At 24.9% G+C, this 17,616-nt stretch overlaps 1 protein-coding gene across 1 annotated transcript; it reads left to right on the top strand.

Moving 5' to 3' along the window:
• The first annotated feature begins 997 nt into the window (after positions 1 to 997).
• LOC145835540 (calcium load-activated calcium channel-like) lies at positions 998 to 5,231 on the top strand. The gene is made up of 5 exons (XM_082943225.1): positions 998 to 1,132; positions 1,324 to 1,401; positions 2,841 to 3,018; positions 3,565 to 3,709; positions 4,784 to 5,231. The coding sequence occupies exons 1-5, from the start codon at positions 1,048 to 1,050 to the stop codon at positions 4,886 to 4,888; spliced, it is 591 nt and encodes a 196-aa protein (XP_082799351.1). The 5' UTR covers positions 998 to 1,047; the 3' UTR covers positions 4,889 to 5,231.
• Positions 5,232 to 17,616: the final 12,385 nt, after the last annotated feature.

Here is a 17,616-nt window from a genome sequence, read left to right on the forward strand (position 1 = left end):
TAGCAATTTAATAGAAAAATAATTTTTGTAGCCAAGTATATTACATTAAAATAAATTATTAATCCTGTTTTAGTACTACTGAGTTGTTAAAAAACCTTGAAACCTGGAAACCTTGAATTTGACAAATTAGGCCAAAAAACCTGAAATTTGACAAATTTTAGAAAAATCTTGGAAAAACGTTGAATTTTTAACAATTTTAACATCTTAAGTAGTAAAATTTCAATTCGACTCAAAAAATCTTTCATATAGATTAAAAAAAATTGTCATCATCATAATTTTTTTTACAAAAAAACACATTTAAAATAGCTTTAGAGTATCTTTTCAATGTCTGTATACTATTTAACACAGTTTCTTACCTTAAACTAAACATTAAACAAAAAATAGACCAGAGTTACCACTTTACCTGAAACTTGGAATTTGACAGTTTAGGCAAAAAAAACCTGGATTTTGAAAAATTTTAACATTTTCAGTAGTAAAATGTTGATTTGACACAAAAAATGTAATGCATAGATAAAAAATTTTTGTCATCATCAAAAATTGTTTTATTAAAAAAAGATTTAAAGTAGCTTCACAGTATCTTTTTAATGTTTTTATGCTATTTAACTCAGTTTTCTTTCCTTAAACTTAGCATTAAACTAAAAATAGACCCAATAATGTGTACTTTTAAAATCCTGGAAGAAATTTGGAAAACCTAAAAAAAATTTAAAAACAAGTGGCAACCCTGATAGACCCAAAAATGTGTACTTTTGAAAACTTGGAGAAAACTTGCCAAAAAAATTTGGTAACCCTGTACTACAAAAAACTTTATCAAATATAAGTATGGATAATTAATTTAGATTTAATATCATTAAAAGAATTTAAAAAAAACTTCAACACTAGATAAATAATAATTAAAATAGATTTAAACATTATAGAATAGTAATTATTAAACAAAAATACATAACTAAATATAGTTTCAGAAAAATACCTTTTTTTTTCAGTGTAACTTTCGTGTTGTTTTAGTACTAAATTAATTGAGTTAATTGATGCTGATTTCTTATTTTTTGTATGAATTTCAGATTTAAGAACAAAATGTTAGAAGATAGCTTGTTAATTGTTTTTCTTTCTTGTCTCACAGTTTCTATTGCTGAGGGTAGGTGTTTAATTTTTTTAAATTTAAGTTATACCTTTTAATTTTCTTAACTAACCCAATTGTAGGGAAATATAAAATTTTATAATTTACACTTAATTTCAATTTAAAACAATACATAAATGTATATTGTTCAAGTTAAGTATTTTAAAAAGTTGCACAACAACAAATAAAATAATTTAAACTTGTTTCAGGACTGACATACATGTTTGTCTACAGAACACCCAAGTACAAAAAACTGAAAATGGAAGTTGATAAACAAAGCAAAAAGTGTAAGTTATTAGCTTTTTTATCAGTAATTCCAATAAGTTTGTATATTAAGTTATAAGTTGTGTTTATTTATTATTTTCTGGATTATAAAAAATATTAAAACTGATTACTCCAATTTAAGAACCACTTGCAACTTAATAAGAATATATTTTTCATTTTCAAAAATTTGTAAAACTTTAAGCCTTTCAAATCTACTTGAATTCATTTAAAAAAATAAATGAACTTTAAGTCCAGTAGATTTGATAGGCTTTAAGTTTTACAAAATTTTGAAAATAAAAGATACATTCTTGTTAAGTTGCAAGTGGTGTTTAAATTGTAAAACAGTTTTGAACATTGATACAAAAATTTAAATAGTTATGAAATAATTGTACAAAATTATAAAAAACATGCTAGTAAAACAAAAGCTAAAAATGATTATTATGATTTAAATTGTTAGTAGGTTTATCTTTCCATTTCCAGAAACTTGTGTATTTAGTTTTGGTTTTTATTTTTAATAAGCATTGATTCCAAAATATAAAGCTCTCTTTGGGCACATCTTTTAAGAATTTTGAAATTGGTATTGGAGTTTTGACATTGTATACAACAGAATAAATGTAAAAAAATAGCACTGTAATTGTCTATCCCTTTGTGACAAGCAACTCTTCTAAAGTCAGCTAAAACTTTAGAGACAAAAAAAATATTTTACTGAAAATCTGTTTTCTCCTACAATTTTTGATTGTCTTCAAGTTTCCTAAGTCAAATTTTTAGTAAATTATAAAAAATACTTCGAAACATAACTTAGAATTTTTAAAATTTTTCTTTAGTTAGTAATTTTTTTTTTAAGTTGTGGTCAAGAAAAAATATTAAAAGTGAGCTTCTTTCAACTTGTTTGTAGTAATGAAAAGAAAATTTCTTTAAAATTTGATTTAAGTTGTTTAAAAGTGTACAAGATAGATTTTAAGTAAATTTTACAAAATTTCTTTTAAATATGTTTGTCTAAAATCTTTTTCTTACAAAACTGATTGTATTTCAGTTTTTTTTTTTTAATAATAAGTTTTTCATATTGATATAATTTGAGCTTTCAAATGCTGGGTTAATGACATGTATTATCTGAAAAAGTGTTGTACCCCTGCTGCTAGTCTTTGTATGTGTCAGAATATCACAAAGTTTTCTATAAAAAGCAAATGAAATAGTTAATTTTTTTTTGTATTGATAATTGTTTTAGTATCTAAAATTTTTAAGTTCTATCTTGTATTTAATTTAGTTTATAGTATTTAGAATTTGTTTGTTATTATAATAATTTAAATATTTTTGTTTACCTGAATTTTATATGTAAACCAAAAATATTTTACTACAACTCAATTTTTTTTTTTCTTAAATTTAAACTTTACTTTAAGAAAAACATTGTTAACAAAACAAATTAGTTTGGTTTTTGTTATTTAACTTACTGTTGATGTTGCAGTGGAAAAGAAGAAAGAAATAATAGGTGAGTCATTGGCATCTAAAAACCAGAAAAAAAGGTTAAATTTGGAAGAAGAAAAATTGAAGAGTAGCAGCAAAGATTTGACTGCAGTCAAAATGAGATCTAACATGTTCATAGGATTTTGTGGATTTGCTATACTTGCAGTTTTAAACTCGGTGTAAGTTCTTTTTATTTTAAATAATATAATGACTAACATTGATATATGTTTAAGTTTGAAATAGATTATTATGTAATGTTCTTGTGGCTAACCTAGGTCAATCGAAATACACCAACAAGTAACATTCCTTAGTATAGTAGTTTTACTTAAAAAATAAAGTATATTCTCTTTCAACCAAGTAAAACTTTTCCAGTTTAAAACTACATATCACATTTATTATTTTCAAAAACTTCAAATGTAAGCTAGAAGTTTAAATTTCTGTTTCCACTTAGTTTGTTGTATTAATTTTATCACATTGGTTAATAGTTATAGTTCATTAAGAAAGAATTAAATCCTACATGTTCTGACTGTTACCGTTTTTAGTAGTAAACACTTTAATCAATGAGGAGTAGATATTTATTGTAGCTGTTTTAGGCCATTAGATTAAAATTGCATTTTTGTTTTACTTGTTTAGAAAATCTTGCCTGAAAACTTTTGCTTTTAATACTAGTTACCATAATTTATGATAATACCTTTTTGAAACCTTAATTGATATTTTGCAAACAGGTTTGACGGTCTCGTGGTTGCTCGCCTGCCCTTCACCCCCATCTCGTTGATACAAAATTTTTCTCATCGCGGATTGAGTGGTGATGACTACACTGAATGTTCCTTCATTTTCTTGTACATTCTGTGCACCATGTCCATCCGTCAGGTTGTTTGAAATTTTTATTTTTATAGGATTCATCAAGGTTTTTGTTTGAGTTTTCGTTTAAACAACTTGATGGCAATACAATTTTTTAGGAACACTCCTTTCTTACAGTGAACTTTTATTATTAAACTTCAATATTTATTTTTAATTAAATAATATTTTATTAATATTTATAAGTATTTTTGTCATGTTCTTGTCATTAAAGTTACAAAGTTATTAAAAGACTTTGGTTTTGCTAAGGGTTGACACTTGTCAGATTATTTTAGTATTCAATAAAGTATGAAGCTTGTACAAGCTACTTATGTTAATTTTATAAAATATAAAGTAGTTTTTTTCAATCATTTTTAGTTAGTCTTCTATTAAAGTTTTAATTACTTTTTGGTAATTAAAATTTTTGTTTTTATACTCAATTTTATTTTATTTTTAACTATCCAGCTACTACAACTTAAAAGGTTTTAAATAAAAAACTATATTTACAGGGTTGCCACTTTACCTGGAAAAACCTGGACTTTGACAACTTAGGCAAAAAAAACCTGGAATGTTTAATAATTTTAACGTTTTCAATACTAAAGTTTCGATTTGACACAAAAAATCTATCATATATTTAAATTTTTTTGTTTTCATCAAAAAATATTTTTATTGGAAAAAAATAAAAGTAACTTTACAGTATCTTTACAATGTTTTTATACTATTTAACACAGTTTCTTATATAGAAATAAATTTAAAACTAAAAATAGGCCCAAACATGTGTACTTTTAAAAACCTGGAAGAAATTAGGAAAACCTGGAAAAATTTTAGAAAAAAACGAGTGGCAACCCTCTAGTTAAAAATGAGTTTTTTAGCTGTATTCCAATGAACTTAGTAGCATTACACTTTTTTTAACTTATGACTAAGTAAGAGGTGCTGTTCAAATCAAAATTATGGGCTGATTAATTTATAAAACAACTTACAAACATGTTTAATAAACTTTTTAATCGACAAATGAAAGTTCTATAAAATCAAAGTTTATTTTATAAATAGAAAGTTAAACAGTGACTTAATGTGTAGATTTATAATTTAATAAATACTATTCATCAGAATTTGCAAAAATTTATGGGATTCAACGTGTCAAGAGCTGCACAGAAGCAAACCGGTGGTACAGCAGGATTGTTCCAACAACCTCAGAATAACCAGATGAGATAATTCGTCTGCTGTTATACTTTCTTGTTCTGAGAATTTTTAGTAAATTCTATTTATTTGTTCTTTATGATTTCCATTTTTTATATAAGCTAAAAAAATCGGATACTTTATGTATGTGTGTGTATTATTTTTAGAGATTTTTTACTTATATTTATTTTACCACTAGATATTTAAATATCAAAGTATTTGTAGGTTTTGATAAATTCTGTGATAACTTATACAGTTTACTTTTTTCTTTCTGAATACAATGATTGTAATATTTTCAGTTATTGCTCTTTATTTTTCATGTGATAGTTATTAATTGTAATTATTGTACACTTGAAATAAACCTATAGTCAATAATATACGTCACATTTTCAATTAGTTAACGAATTTTTATATTTCTTAAATTTAAGGTTTTAAAATTATTTAACTGTACAAAGAAACCAAATTAATATTTATGTATATTTGAATTCATTTCAAACTTTTAGATTTTTTTTGGGTTTTTAGATTTCTTCTTATAACACGCTACTTTTAAAGAAAACATACGATTGTTACCTTTATTTTTTAATTTTCACAAAGGACACTGGACAAATAGTATTTTTCATTTCTAGTATATTTTAATTATAATTAAACACAAGTTGAAATTATAAAAAAAAAAACACTAATACGAAATAAAACTGTATTGAAAGTTACAGCTTAAAATAAGATTTAAAACCACATACTGATTAGAATTAAGCTAAAACATTCTTTACAAGGTTGTTTAACCAATTGTTTATTCACTAACTAAATGAAAAGGTGATTCTAAAAGTCTTTGCTTGTACATAAAGATTTTTTATTAGTACAAAAATTAAGATAAATAGTAAAAAATTGGTTTCATATTTTTTTTCAATAACTACATACAGGGTTGCCACAACATCTGAAAATTGAGTAATTTTGGAAAAGTCTGTAATTTTGAACAAAAATCATAAAAAAATTAATCAATAATTTAATCAATAAAAAAAACTTACATGTTAAGTAGTGAAATTAAGATCTGACACGAAAAACTTATCACATTATAACCCTCATCTCTTAATACTAACATTTTTGGCTCGTCTGACAACAGTTTGTGTCGGTCTGATATGTTAGTCGGCTCAGGGTTACTTGTTAGTATGCGCTTACTAGCATCCAAAACCTTTTCAGCAGTCATAGGCTGACAAAGGTATGGACAACGTTCTGCTATTGGATAACGTTGTGCTCATACTCTTATATCAGTGATTATTGCTACTGGTAGTGTTAACGAAAGTATGTTATACTTAAACCTACTTTATAAGAAGCTTATATACAGGGTTGCCACTTTACCTGGAACTTGACAATTTAGGCAAAAAATACCTGGAATTTTGAACAAAGATAGTCTAGCCCAGCGATTCTTAAACTGGGGTAAATTACCTTGTTTTAGGGGGTAAATTTTCTTTATTCAGGGGTGCCACTAGGTCAGGAAATCAGGAAAAATTTAAAAAAATGACAAAAGTCAGTAAAAAATGGGGAGTTTTGAAAAAAAGTCAGGAAATTTGATAAAATTAAAAAAAAAAGTCAGATTTGGTCAGTTTAAATTTACAAAATTCCTTGTTTTCCAAAGCCTTCAAATGGTAAAAATTAATTAGAAGTGCTTTAAAGTCAGAAAAAATTCCAAAAATTTCCTAGAAATTTACAAAAATATTTAATTTTACTTCCAATGCCTTCACCTGGTATAAATTAGTAAAACATCCTTTATAAAACTGCAAAAATTTTCTATTAACATATTGAACAAGTACCCTACTTGAACAAGCATATTTTGTAAGCTTTTTAGTATTGAAGGTCTGTAGCAAGGACACTTCCATAGTGAAACTGTGATATATACACAAAAGTTTATCTAGCATAATTTTAGAATCAAAGTGTTTTTTGTTTAAATAATTGAGTTCTTTATAACTAAGCAGTTAGTTTAGTATTTTATTTAATAAGTTAATGTGTATAATTTACCTCTATATAATTTTTTCAAAGTTGTTTAAGTTTAAAAATTAAGTTATAATAGATGTATATGCCTAGATTAAGTTATATTAACTGAATTATTTAAGGTAAAATAAACTCTTTCAGTTTTAGTATTTTTTAGATTAAATAAGTTTAAAATTCATAAAAATATATTATTTTTCCTCAAATTAAATACTATTTTGTATATTGAGGGTAAACAACTTATAAGCTTAACTAGGTTTTATTCTAGTTAGTAAAAAATATGCGAATTAACACTAATAATTTACTTGACAATCTATGATCTTAGAAAAGAAACTAAGTTACTCGCTAAATGATAATGAGTGACGCCGTCGAGAATATAAATCAATGCTTAATAACAAGCGACTCAAATAGCTTTTTTGTGATATATTTTTCTCAGTTTATTATTGCTTTTAAAATATATGACCCATACAAGTTTTACCTAAATTCTTAGCACTTGAGCAAGAAATCCCTCAAATAGCGTTGCTAAGAATTTAGGTAAAACTTGTATGGGTCATATATTTTAAAAGCAATAATAAACTGCGAAAAAAATATCACAACATCATAAAACATAACTATACAAGTCTGTTGAAAATAAAAATTACTAAAAAGTTATTTTATTTTTGCATAAAAGGTTGTATATCTGAAAAAAAAAATCGTGCAAAATTAGAATTTTTCTGAAAAGTTTATTCAGGCTTATGGTATAAAAAAGAAAAAGTTTATAGCATCATTAAACTCATTTTAGTAAGTATGTTTAAAAAAAAATATTATTTTTTGAGAAAAGGTTGTATAAATAAAAAACTAGAAAAAAACACAAAATTTTTAACGAGGCCCCATTCAAAAAGTCAAACCCCAGTTCAATGGATTTTTGTATCAAATAAAAAGGACCGTTATCTAGAATAAAAAAACGTTTTTAATTAGTTATTAAGATAAGGAAAATCATATGGGTTTTAAGTTTAGACTTTTTATAAAATTTCTAAAAAAGCCATTCAAGCTAAGTTCACGCTCGTCTCAAACATAATCAAATAGTGCTTGGAAACTTTTGTAAGTAAGCAAACTTTGTAGCAAACTAAATAATTTCAACTTAATTGTATGGAGCTTAAAGATTTTATAAAATAAAAAAAGCTATGCGTAAAACTTACATTTTTATGTTTTTTTGATACAAAGGTAATTTAAGCTGCATCATAATTTTTTGTTAATTTTTTATAAGTTTTATGGAGCTTTTTGATATTTCTAATCTTATTCAACAAGTAAAGTATAAACTAATATGTTTTAGAATCAAATCAGTATAACTTGTCTGAAGCTTATACGTACAAAGTAAAAAAATCTAAACGCATAAATGTGCACAGTTAAACTTTCAAAAAAGACTTTTTTTGCATTAGATTTATGTTCAACTTCAATTAATTGGACATAGAAAATTACAATCAAACCTATACAGATCTAAAAAAAAAGTTTTCAAAATTGATAAGTAAGAGCAAATCAGGTTTCTATGGAACAATATCTAAAAGAAACACAAAAAAAATCTTATACATGAGTTACCAATCTGTAGAAAGATATCACAATCATAAAACTTTTTTAAACTCTAATAAAACAAAAAAAAAGATGACAACAAAGTTTGCAACTGCAGATCAAAAAATTACTATTTTGTAAACCGGAATAGTATCGCCAAAGGGTTTATAAACAAAGCAACAGACGATCACAAAAATAAGGAAGTGACTTATATATCTATAGCAGTGCTTCTGAAAGGGGGTTCCGCGAAGCCTTTCGAAATTTAAAAAAGAAATTTGAAAAAAAAAACATAAATCCTAAAACTTCAAGAAAATGGAAAACATATACAACTATAACATTCATTGATATGCTTAGTGTGTATCTAGCGGTAGGACTTTTAATGGGTATTCATTAATAATAGGTTGCAAATTTTTTAAATTTCTATTTTTAGTGAAGTCAAGAAAATACTGGTATTATCACTAAAGCAAACAATGTAGAAGCAAACAAAACAAATTCTAAATGTTTACACATAAACTTAATAAAAAATCATTATCAGAAACTTATTTCTGGTATACTATATTGTTTCAAATGCTGTAAAAATGTTTAAAAAGATGTCTATTAGCTTGATTAATATGTATAAAAGCTTATTTTTTACTTAAAAATGCTACTATAATTTAAAAAAAATCTGGCCAGGCCTATAAAATTTTAACAGAAATTGAATTTGAATGTGAATCTTCCTACAGATACAGAAAACGAATTGCTGCAACTATCTGAAGATAGTAATTTAAAATTGAGTTACAAAGGGAAGGAGCTTTTAGATTTTTGGATATGTGCAATTTCAGAGTACCCCGCCTTAGCAAAGCGTGCAGTTAAATTTCTTTTACTATTCACCACCACTTATCTTTGCGAGTCCGGCTTTTCGCATGTAACTAACATTAAAACGAAGCAAAGGAACTGTATGCTGACTTCAACCCTATCTGCCTGTCTCCATCTCAGCCTATCCAAAATCCAGCCGCGCATTGAAATGCTTGTTGCTAAGAGACAAGTTCAAGTTTCGCACTAGATGTTTTTTATTCATTTTTCGTTAGGCATCTTACCCGTTTATTACAGTAATCTGTGAATTCAATTAGATTCATGTTCATTTTTTTATTGTTTGTAGCTCTCATTTTGTTTTTATTATGCAAGGAAAGATGTTTATAATGTTGCAATTGATCATGTTTGTTTTCGTTTATTTATTATAGAATAATAAAATACCTATTGCCTCTGGCGCACTTTGAGTTTGACTCGACTTAATACTATTACAATTGGTATGATTTCTAACAATGATATAGTTTTGCTAAAAAAATCGTTTTTAACTGAAATTCTTTTGTGTTTTGCAGGAAATACTATATTAAACATTTTATGTAAAATTAAATTAGGGGTTCCGCGGAAAAGTTGAACTTTGAAAAGGTTTCTGCCACTAGAAAAAGGTTCAGAAGCACTGATCTGTAGGATCCATCGGGAGATAATTTAAGAAAAGGTACTACGAACACATGTATTTTAAGGAATAATAAAAAGAAAGGATGTACAAGGAAGGTTAAGCAGATTTAACCGCAAAAAAAAAAAAAAATAGTATTAATCGAAAAAAAAGTAAAATGAGAATTCCTACATTTAACAAACCAAAAAAACCGAGCAAAACTCATTCTCTTTGAAATCTAGAGAGATTTGTGATTGTACTTGCAGACATTTAAATTTATTAAACTTAATATTTGAGTTAGCAGCAAAATATAAGTAATTTGCAAGGCTTTATTTAAAATCCTAACTTTCTGGCTCTATTATCACTTTGTTTTATATTTTTTTATACTAATTAGTTTGTAATTTATTTTATACTTTTAGTTTTTATAATTTACTTTTTGTTATTGAATACAATGGTGTTTATAGTTTGTTATTTAAATTAGTTTAACCGTACAACATTTAAAAAAATTTAATATGCAAAATTTATTTTTATTTTTTATTTTAAATTTTTTAATTACCGAATTGCTAAATAAAGATTATGTTTGATAAATAACCATTGTCACTTATTAGTTTAATTTCTTGTGATATCGTGCAAACTTGAAACAGTTGTAATGAAATTAACTTAAATGTTATTTAGAAAAATTTTCTAAATTTAATTAAGAATAAAACTCTTTAAAGTTTTAATTTTTCAATCAGATACTAGTTGTAATGTAAAAAAATAAAAAAGTAAATTGAATTAACTTATACTTCTTATATAAAAGTTATATGAAAATCATAAGAGATAGTGCTTAGATTTTTCAATATAATAAAAGTGCACTTCAGTTTATTTTACGAAGCATACATTGACTTTAAGTTTAAAATAACAAAAAAAAAATTCTTATATAGCACCAAGACTTTATCCAAAATTCATATTAATTATCTTAATTCAGATGATATATTTGTCCAGTAATCATAAATGCAGTTTAATGCAATCAAAATGCTTGTGCCGTAACTAAATGTACCAAGCAAGTCAGCTGCAATTGATAAAAGTGCAATAAAAGCTCCACCAAGTTTAGCAGCTAATGGAATATACCTGTTTTAAAATATACATTTTAATCTATATACATTAAAAGTAAAACTTATATTGACTAATAAACTTTAACTTAAAAAATTTTTTTTTTTATGTTGTTTTTAAAATGCAGTTAAAAGTACATTAGAAAGTGGTAAATACCGGGGTTAGGAAAGTATTTTAAAAGTTTGTGCTTAAGACTTAAAATATTTTTGTAAATACATATACAAATACATAAAGATGTATGGATTATTTTTAATGAATTAAATAAGTTATCCTTGAATAAAAGTCTGGGTCTTTTTTCACGGTTTTCTTATTTAAACTAACAGTTACCGGATCTGGTGAATCATTAGTCTTAACAAAAACATTTTTATTGTTCAATTAGTCTATCAAGTTAAAACTTTTTAAGCTATAATTTTTGATCTACAAAAATAAAGTTTTAAGAAATTTAAAAAGTAGTACTGTTTTAAATTGATGAACTCAAAAGTTTATAAACAAGAAACAAATAATTGAATTTATTTTTTAAGATCGAAGCATTTTTTTAAAATCAAGATCTAGATCTCTGTATCCGGTGAGCTTCAAACTAAATAAACTTTATAAAAAGTTTCTAAACCAGTTTTTTTTGACTGTTTTTCATCGAATAAATTATTGAAAAGTTACCTTTCAAGAACTTGAGCAGTGTCATACTTTAAAACAACAAGATCTTGTTCTTTCAGTCGTTTTGCCACATGTTTTGAAGATGACTGAGTTGTTTCTAGCATATACTAAAAATTTAAAACAAATTTAGTAGTTTGTTTAGTTGAAGTCAGACTAAGTTTTCAGTAAAAGTTTGTGGAAATTAGTTAAAAAGTTGATTTTACAATTAATTCAATGACTTGTAGAAAACAGACTATATCAAAAAATATATATAACAACTATAAAACTAACATGAGAGAAGTAGGCACATGATCCAACAAAAACAACAGTATACACAATAAGACGGAAAGGATTTTCGAAAGAATTTGAAAAAGCTATAGGAGGTAATAAATAATAACATAGTCCTCCGACTGGTATATTTCCCTTTAAAATATATTACGTTAAGGACATTGTAATTTTTTTATGCAGCCTTTTGGTAATTTTAAAAGAAAAAATTACCTTATTCTTACAGAGTTTTAACTAAAGTTTCTAAAGAATGCTTTAATTGTAGAAGAAGAAAAACTGTATGAGTTAAACATTATTTAACTTATTAAAACTTTAAATGTTTTATACAGTAAATTCACAAATAAAATAAACTATGTATCAAATCTTACTTTTTTAGAATACTGAATTTAAACAAGCGATTCACAATCAAAACTATTATTAGTACTTAAATTTAAGATTGTTAACACAGGTTAAATGTAAAAAGTGTACTTGATGGAGAATTTTTTTTTGCTATATCAATAGAAAGCAGCTTTCAAATAATCATTTTAAGTTGTAATTTTTATGACTATATAAAGGCACTGGACAACGACTTACATCCCATTTTCCCAGTAGACATGTCAACAAGTTTTCTCCAAAGTTTATCGCTAGCCATTGAGATAAGACGAAAATTGAGCTTATCATGTTGTTTAGCATGTACATACCTGTTGTTCCTGCGTACAAAAGCTTAATTGGACAGCTTGTAATGATACCTTTGACTTTAGTAGATTTTACTGGTAAGTCTACTTTGATATTCTGCAAAAAAATCTAACTAAAGATAAAGAAAATGGACAAAAATTTCAAAACATAAACTTAAAAATCTACACTTATTTTTTATACATAAAAAAAATAAATTATCAAACAAGAATATAAATTGGTATTTAATAACTTTTATCAAAGTTAGAATAAGTATATATAACGCATATCGTGAAGATTTAATGACTAGAGATTAGATGTTTGGTGAAAATAAAGCTTATTTTCTTAAAAAACGTTAGTTATTTTAATACTTTGTGAAAAACATAAACACAAGTACTTCAAAATATAAAAACTAATAATTAAAAATCACAAAAAGAAATCAAAATCTGTTTTAGTTGGTTTCTCAGTACGTAGGTAGTATTAAAAAAATAATTAAATAAGTCAAATGCCTGTCAATTGTTTCTTCAAGTATTAAAAGAAATGTTTGTATTTATGTTATAAAGATTTTTAACTCTTTTTTTTAGTTATAACATCTTTTTGTTACCTGAAGATATATTAAAGCTATTCCAACCATAACTGTAGACAGTAAACCTTTTATATTAGGTAAATCTGTTCTACTAAAGACTTCATACACAGCATCAGATTTGTTATGATCAACAAACACAGATCTAAACAGTTCTATGACAACACCAACAAACTTTGGACCTGGAACATTTGTTAAATAGTAACTTCAGTAAAAAAATTACAATAAAATATACTTATGTGAGCATAACCTATTATATGTTTTTTAATTAAGTTACATTACAAATAGTAATTGTCAAAAGGTTGTAAAAATAAGTCTAAAAATTTTTTCAGCAATACTAAGATTTTTATTTTAAATAGAAAAAACTTCGAAATATAACTCTAAAAAAGGATTTTTTTAATCAGTTTCTATTTAAATAGTTTTCAAAATTAACTATTACGATAACACATAGTGAAGACAAAGGAAATAAGTGAAGAAAAACAACAATTTAACTTATGGATGAACGTGAAAAAACAACTTGCGCAACCTTTTTAAGTTCATAGCATACAAATAAGTTTTTTGCGAACAGTTTTAAAAAAGTCTATACATAGCACGAGATTTATATTGTACAGTTTAAAATTAAAAACAATTATATCAATTCTGCTATAAATCACCTTTTCCAGAATTTGCTGTTCGCGGACTAAACATTTTGTCAACTATTTCAGTACAAGTTTGCGTAGTAACAATAAGACTAAATCCTGAACCAAAACCATAACCGTTGGATAAGAAACCATCAATCATTAATGTGATTAAGCTCGCTATAAAGAGCTAAAAAATTCAAAGTTTTAGAAAGTAGCAAAAACTTAAATAAAAAATCATTTTAGTAATACAAAACTTACCTGTAAAAATAACAAAGTAATGTTTTTCCAACCAAGCTCCCAAAACGGACCACAATTTCCAAAATAAATCAATGAAATAGTTGAACAAAATGTTAATGTAATAGTTAAAAACCTTTCTATTACTTTTATTTTCTCCCTGTTGAAGATTTTATTCAAAAATTTATAATTACCCTTTCTTTATCAGTACTGTAGAAAAAAGATGCAAAAACACCTAATACATGTATCGTGATCTCTCTTCTACTAAATACTTTTGCACTTATAACTAAATAATTGTTTTTTTACTGAAAGCCTTCCTGTTTTGATTTAAATTACTTTTTATATAACTTAAGTCTCAATTTTTCCAAGAAGGTTTTAGAACTAAGTTTTAAGTTACAGTTTGTATAGCTACAACGTCTAATTCAGAGAATAAACTACTATGAACTGAAAACTTATATAATTAAAAGTCTACGTGAAATTTTTACTTAGTTCGATAAAACAAAAAGTAAATATCGAAGATATATATTTGCTTAACAGACAATTAATTTATCGATAATAAACTAAAATGAGTATGATAAATATTTTTTATTCATACAAAGATCTTTTTTCGAAAAAACTCAAATAAACACGAGTAACAATAGCTTACAGTTGTGCGAAAAATATAAGATGAAGTTATTAAAATTTATAAAATACAATAGCAGAGTAGTTTTAATACTAGACTAAAGTCAAAAATAAGATGACTATAAATTGTTTGTTGAAAGAAAAAAAAAAGTGCTCAAATATTTGGTCTAAGGACCTGGTGTACGAAAAAACCTTTCGGTTATCGGGTCATACACCAGGATAAGGTTTAAAATCATGTCCAGGACATGACTAAAACAAAGACCAAAGCAGAATTTTTAAAATTAAAAAGGTTAAGAAAAAAGCAAATATTACTTGTTTTAAAGAAAAGAATATACGGATTTAAATCTTCTTTAAACGGAAAAGACGGAAAGTTTAGAATTATGTTTGATCTATTTTTAAATGAATTCGATTTTACTGGCACGAAACATAGAGTTGAAAATGACGAGACTTTTACTAACTACAGCATCTAACGCGTGTTAACTATAAGAAATTTAAGGAATCATACAAAATATTTTTGATAAAACCAATTTAAAGGAATACATGTTTACTTCATGTAATAAGCACTTCGACTTTTTTTACAAAATAAGTTGAATAATATTGTTCGTTTGCTTATTCTTTTATTCGTAGTGTTTATGTATATCATAATTTTTACTAAACTTTATAAGTGTTCTTTCATTTGTAAATAAGTCTTTTAGGGGCAATAAAAATTATACAATATTTCAAAACTGTAGAAGCAGTTTTAAGTAGTGCAGTCAGATATATAGTGCCTTTTTAACAAATTTAACAATGTAAAATTTATATAAGAAGAAAAACTTACAAACTAAAACAAAATGTTAAAAATTGTACCGCTGTTTTTTTAACTGTTGTAACGCTTTTAGTTAATAATGTTTAGTTAACTGATACAAATTGAAACTATATTTTGAGGTATTTAAAAAATCTAATAACTTAAAACCTTGCTGTATCATTAAAAATAAATATTCTTAGTATTTTATACTATTTTAATTCCAGTTTCAAGCTACCTTAAGTATTCAATTCTAAAATAATTTTTAGAAGTTGATAATTTATGCTTTAAATATTATTTTAATTAAAATAAAAAGAAAATATTACATGATGCAATTATTCTACTAAACAGTTTATTTATTTTTTTTAGATATAAAATAGATAAAATTTATTTTTATGAAAAATCATGTTAAAGTATTATTTCTTAATTAAAAATAAAAGATTTAATAAATCAGTTTTACAACACAACTTCTTACATGTCTTTTTTACAAAAATCAGAAACTGAATCTTCTAAAGCTTCGAACACGGCCATTATGACCATCATAAAAAGACTTGAATACATGATTGGAGATAACCCAACTTCCATCAGAGTGCCTTTCTGCGATCCCATCATGAGACGGATGTGGTGGAATGGATCAGGAGTGTCGGTTTGAGTGTGGCCAACTAGTGGCATCTTTAAGGGTAAAAGTTCGTTTAAAAGACTACTCGCTTAGTTAATGAAATTTTCTTGTCTTTTTTATACTAGTTTCTTACTCCAAAAAACTTAGAAGTATAAAAAATTATAGAGTAAGTAACAACAAAATTAACAAAATAAGAAAAACTTTGGTTTGTAATCATACTTTCTTCACATAACTTTCCTAATAAAATGGATAAATCAAGAATGTTATTTATTTTGTATAGTACTTATTTCGAAAATTTAAATTTATGCGTCCGAAAAGTATAAAGAAATTCAGAAATATACTTCGCAAGTAATATAGAAACTAAAAAAAATTGTAGTAAAGCTTTATAAATATTTTATGTTATTACACAAGTCTTGTGTTTTAAAGAGAGTAATACAAAACTTTATCTTTATATAAAGATAATTTGAAATGTTTATTTTGTTAAACTCAACAACTTTTTCTTTTGTTTTATTCTTCTAAGAAAAAATATCTGAGTCTAACCTGTCCCATTATTAAAACGATCACTAGAAAGGCTCCAGTCCATTGCAGTTTTTCTTTCAGGTTGATCTAAAAAAGAATTATTATAGTTAAAAACTTTTTTTTACTTTTTTTCACGAAATTGTTTTAGTTTTACAAATAAGCATTTAATCTTTTTGAATTTTTATTTATATCTTCTAAGTTAGCATAATCTGTATCTAAAAATAGTATACATAAAAGTTTAGTAAAGAATTAAGAAATCATCTTCATGTTATTAAAAAAAAAAGTTAGTTACTTTTATAAAAACTTATTATAGTTTTTTTAAGTTTACGAAAGTATCAATGGCATTTTTCGGTTTGATACATAATCTTAGGTATATGTAAAATTGAATGTTTTTTAATGTATTGTGAAGTAATAAAAGTTTTATTTAAACTAAATAGTTTCAAAAAGTTCCTTAATTTTTTACTACTTTAATGATTTAAAGTAGTAAATTATTAACTTTTCATTAGTTCTTTAATTTTTTAATGAAAAAGTATTAGTTCTCCAAATTAAAATAAAAATAAAAAAAGATAACTACTTTTTTTTATAAACCACTTCCTGATCCAAAAAATTAATATGTTACTTACAGCCATATAATTTTTTAAAGACTGTAAGAGTGCAAGACAGTTTTTATATTTGGGAAAGCTAATTCTCTTACAACGACATTTTGCACTTTAATGTTATAAAGCAATTAGGTTTTGTTAACACCTATTGTAAAATCAGATTTTCTTTTATTTTTGTGCTACGACAGTGTATTTTTGTTTAGTTGTTTAGACTTTTATACTTAAGAAACTTTTGATTTTAATTGACACTTCTAAAAATGAATATTGTTAAAATTTTTTTGAATTCAAAAACAGTTTGAGCATTTTTTACTTGTTGTTTTACTTTACAAACAGTATATCAAAAAAAAATGTCTTCTTTTGTATTTCAAAATCAAATATTTTTAGTCAAAATTGTAGTTTTCTTAATTTTTAAGATTTTAATTAAGACTCAATGATTAAACAATTGTATAATTTACATGAACTTTAAACAACAATAACTACTAAGTATATCTTAGTATACAAAACATTATCAAAGTTTATTAATAGTTTAAAAGGTAAACTGTTTTGTTATTTTCACGCATAAATAACTAT

Source organism: Thalia democratica, chromosome 1 (genome assembly GCF_965202585.1).
Source record: "Thalia democratica chromosome 1, ktThaDemo2.hap1.1, whole genome shotgun sequence".
In the NCBI taxonomy this organism is placed as follows: domain Eukaryota; kingdom Metazoa; phylum Chordata; class Thaliacea; order Salpida; family Salpidae; genus Thalia; species Thalia democratica.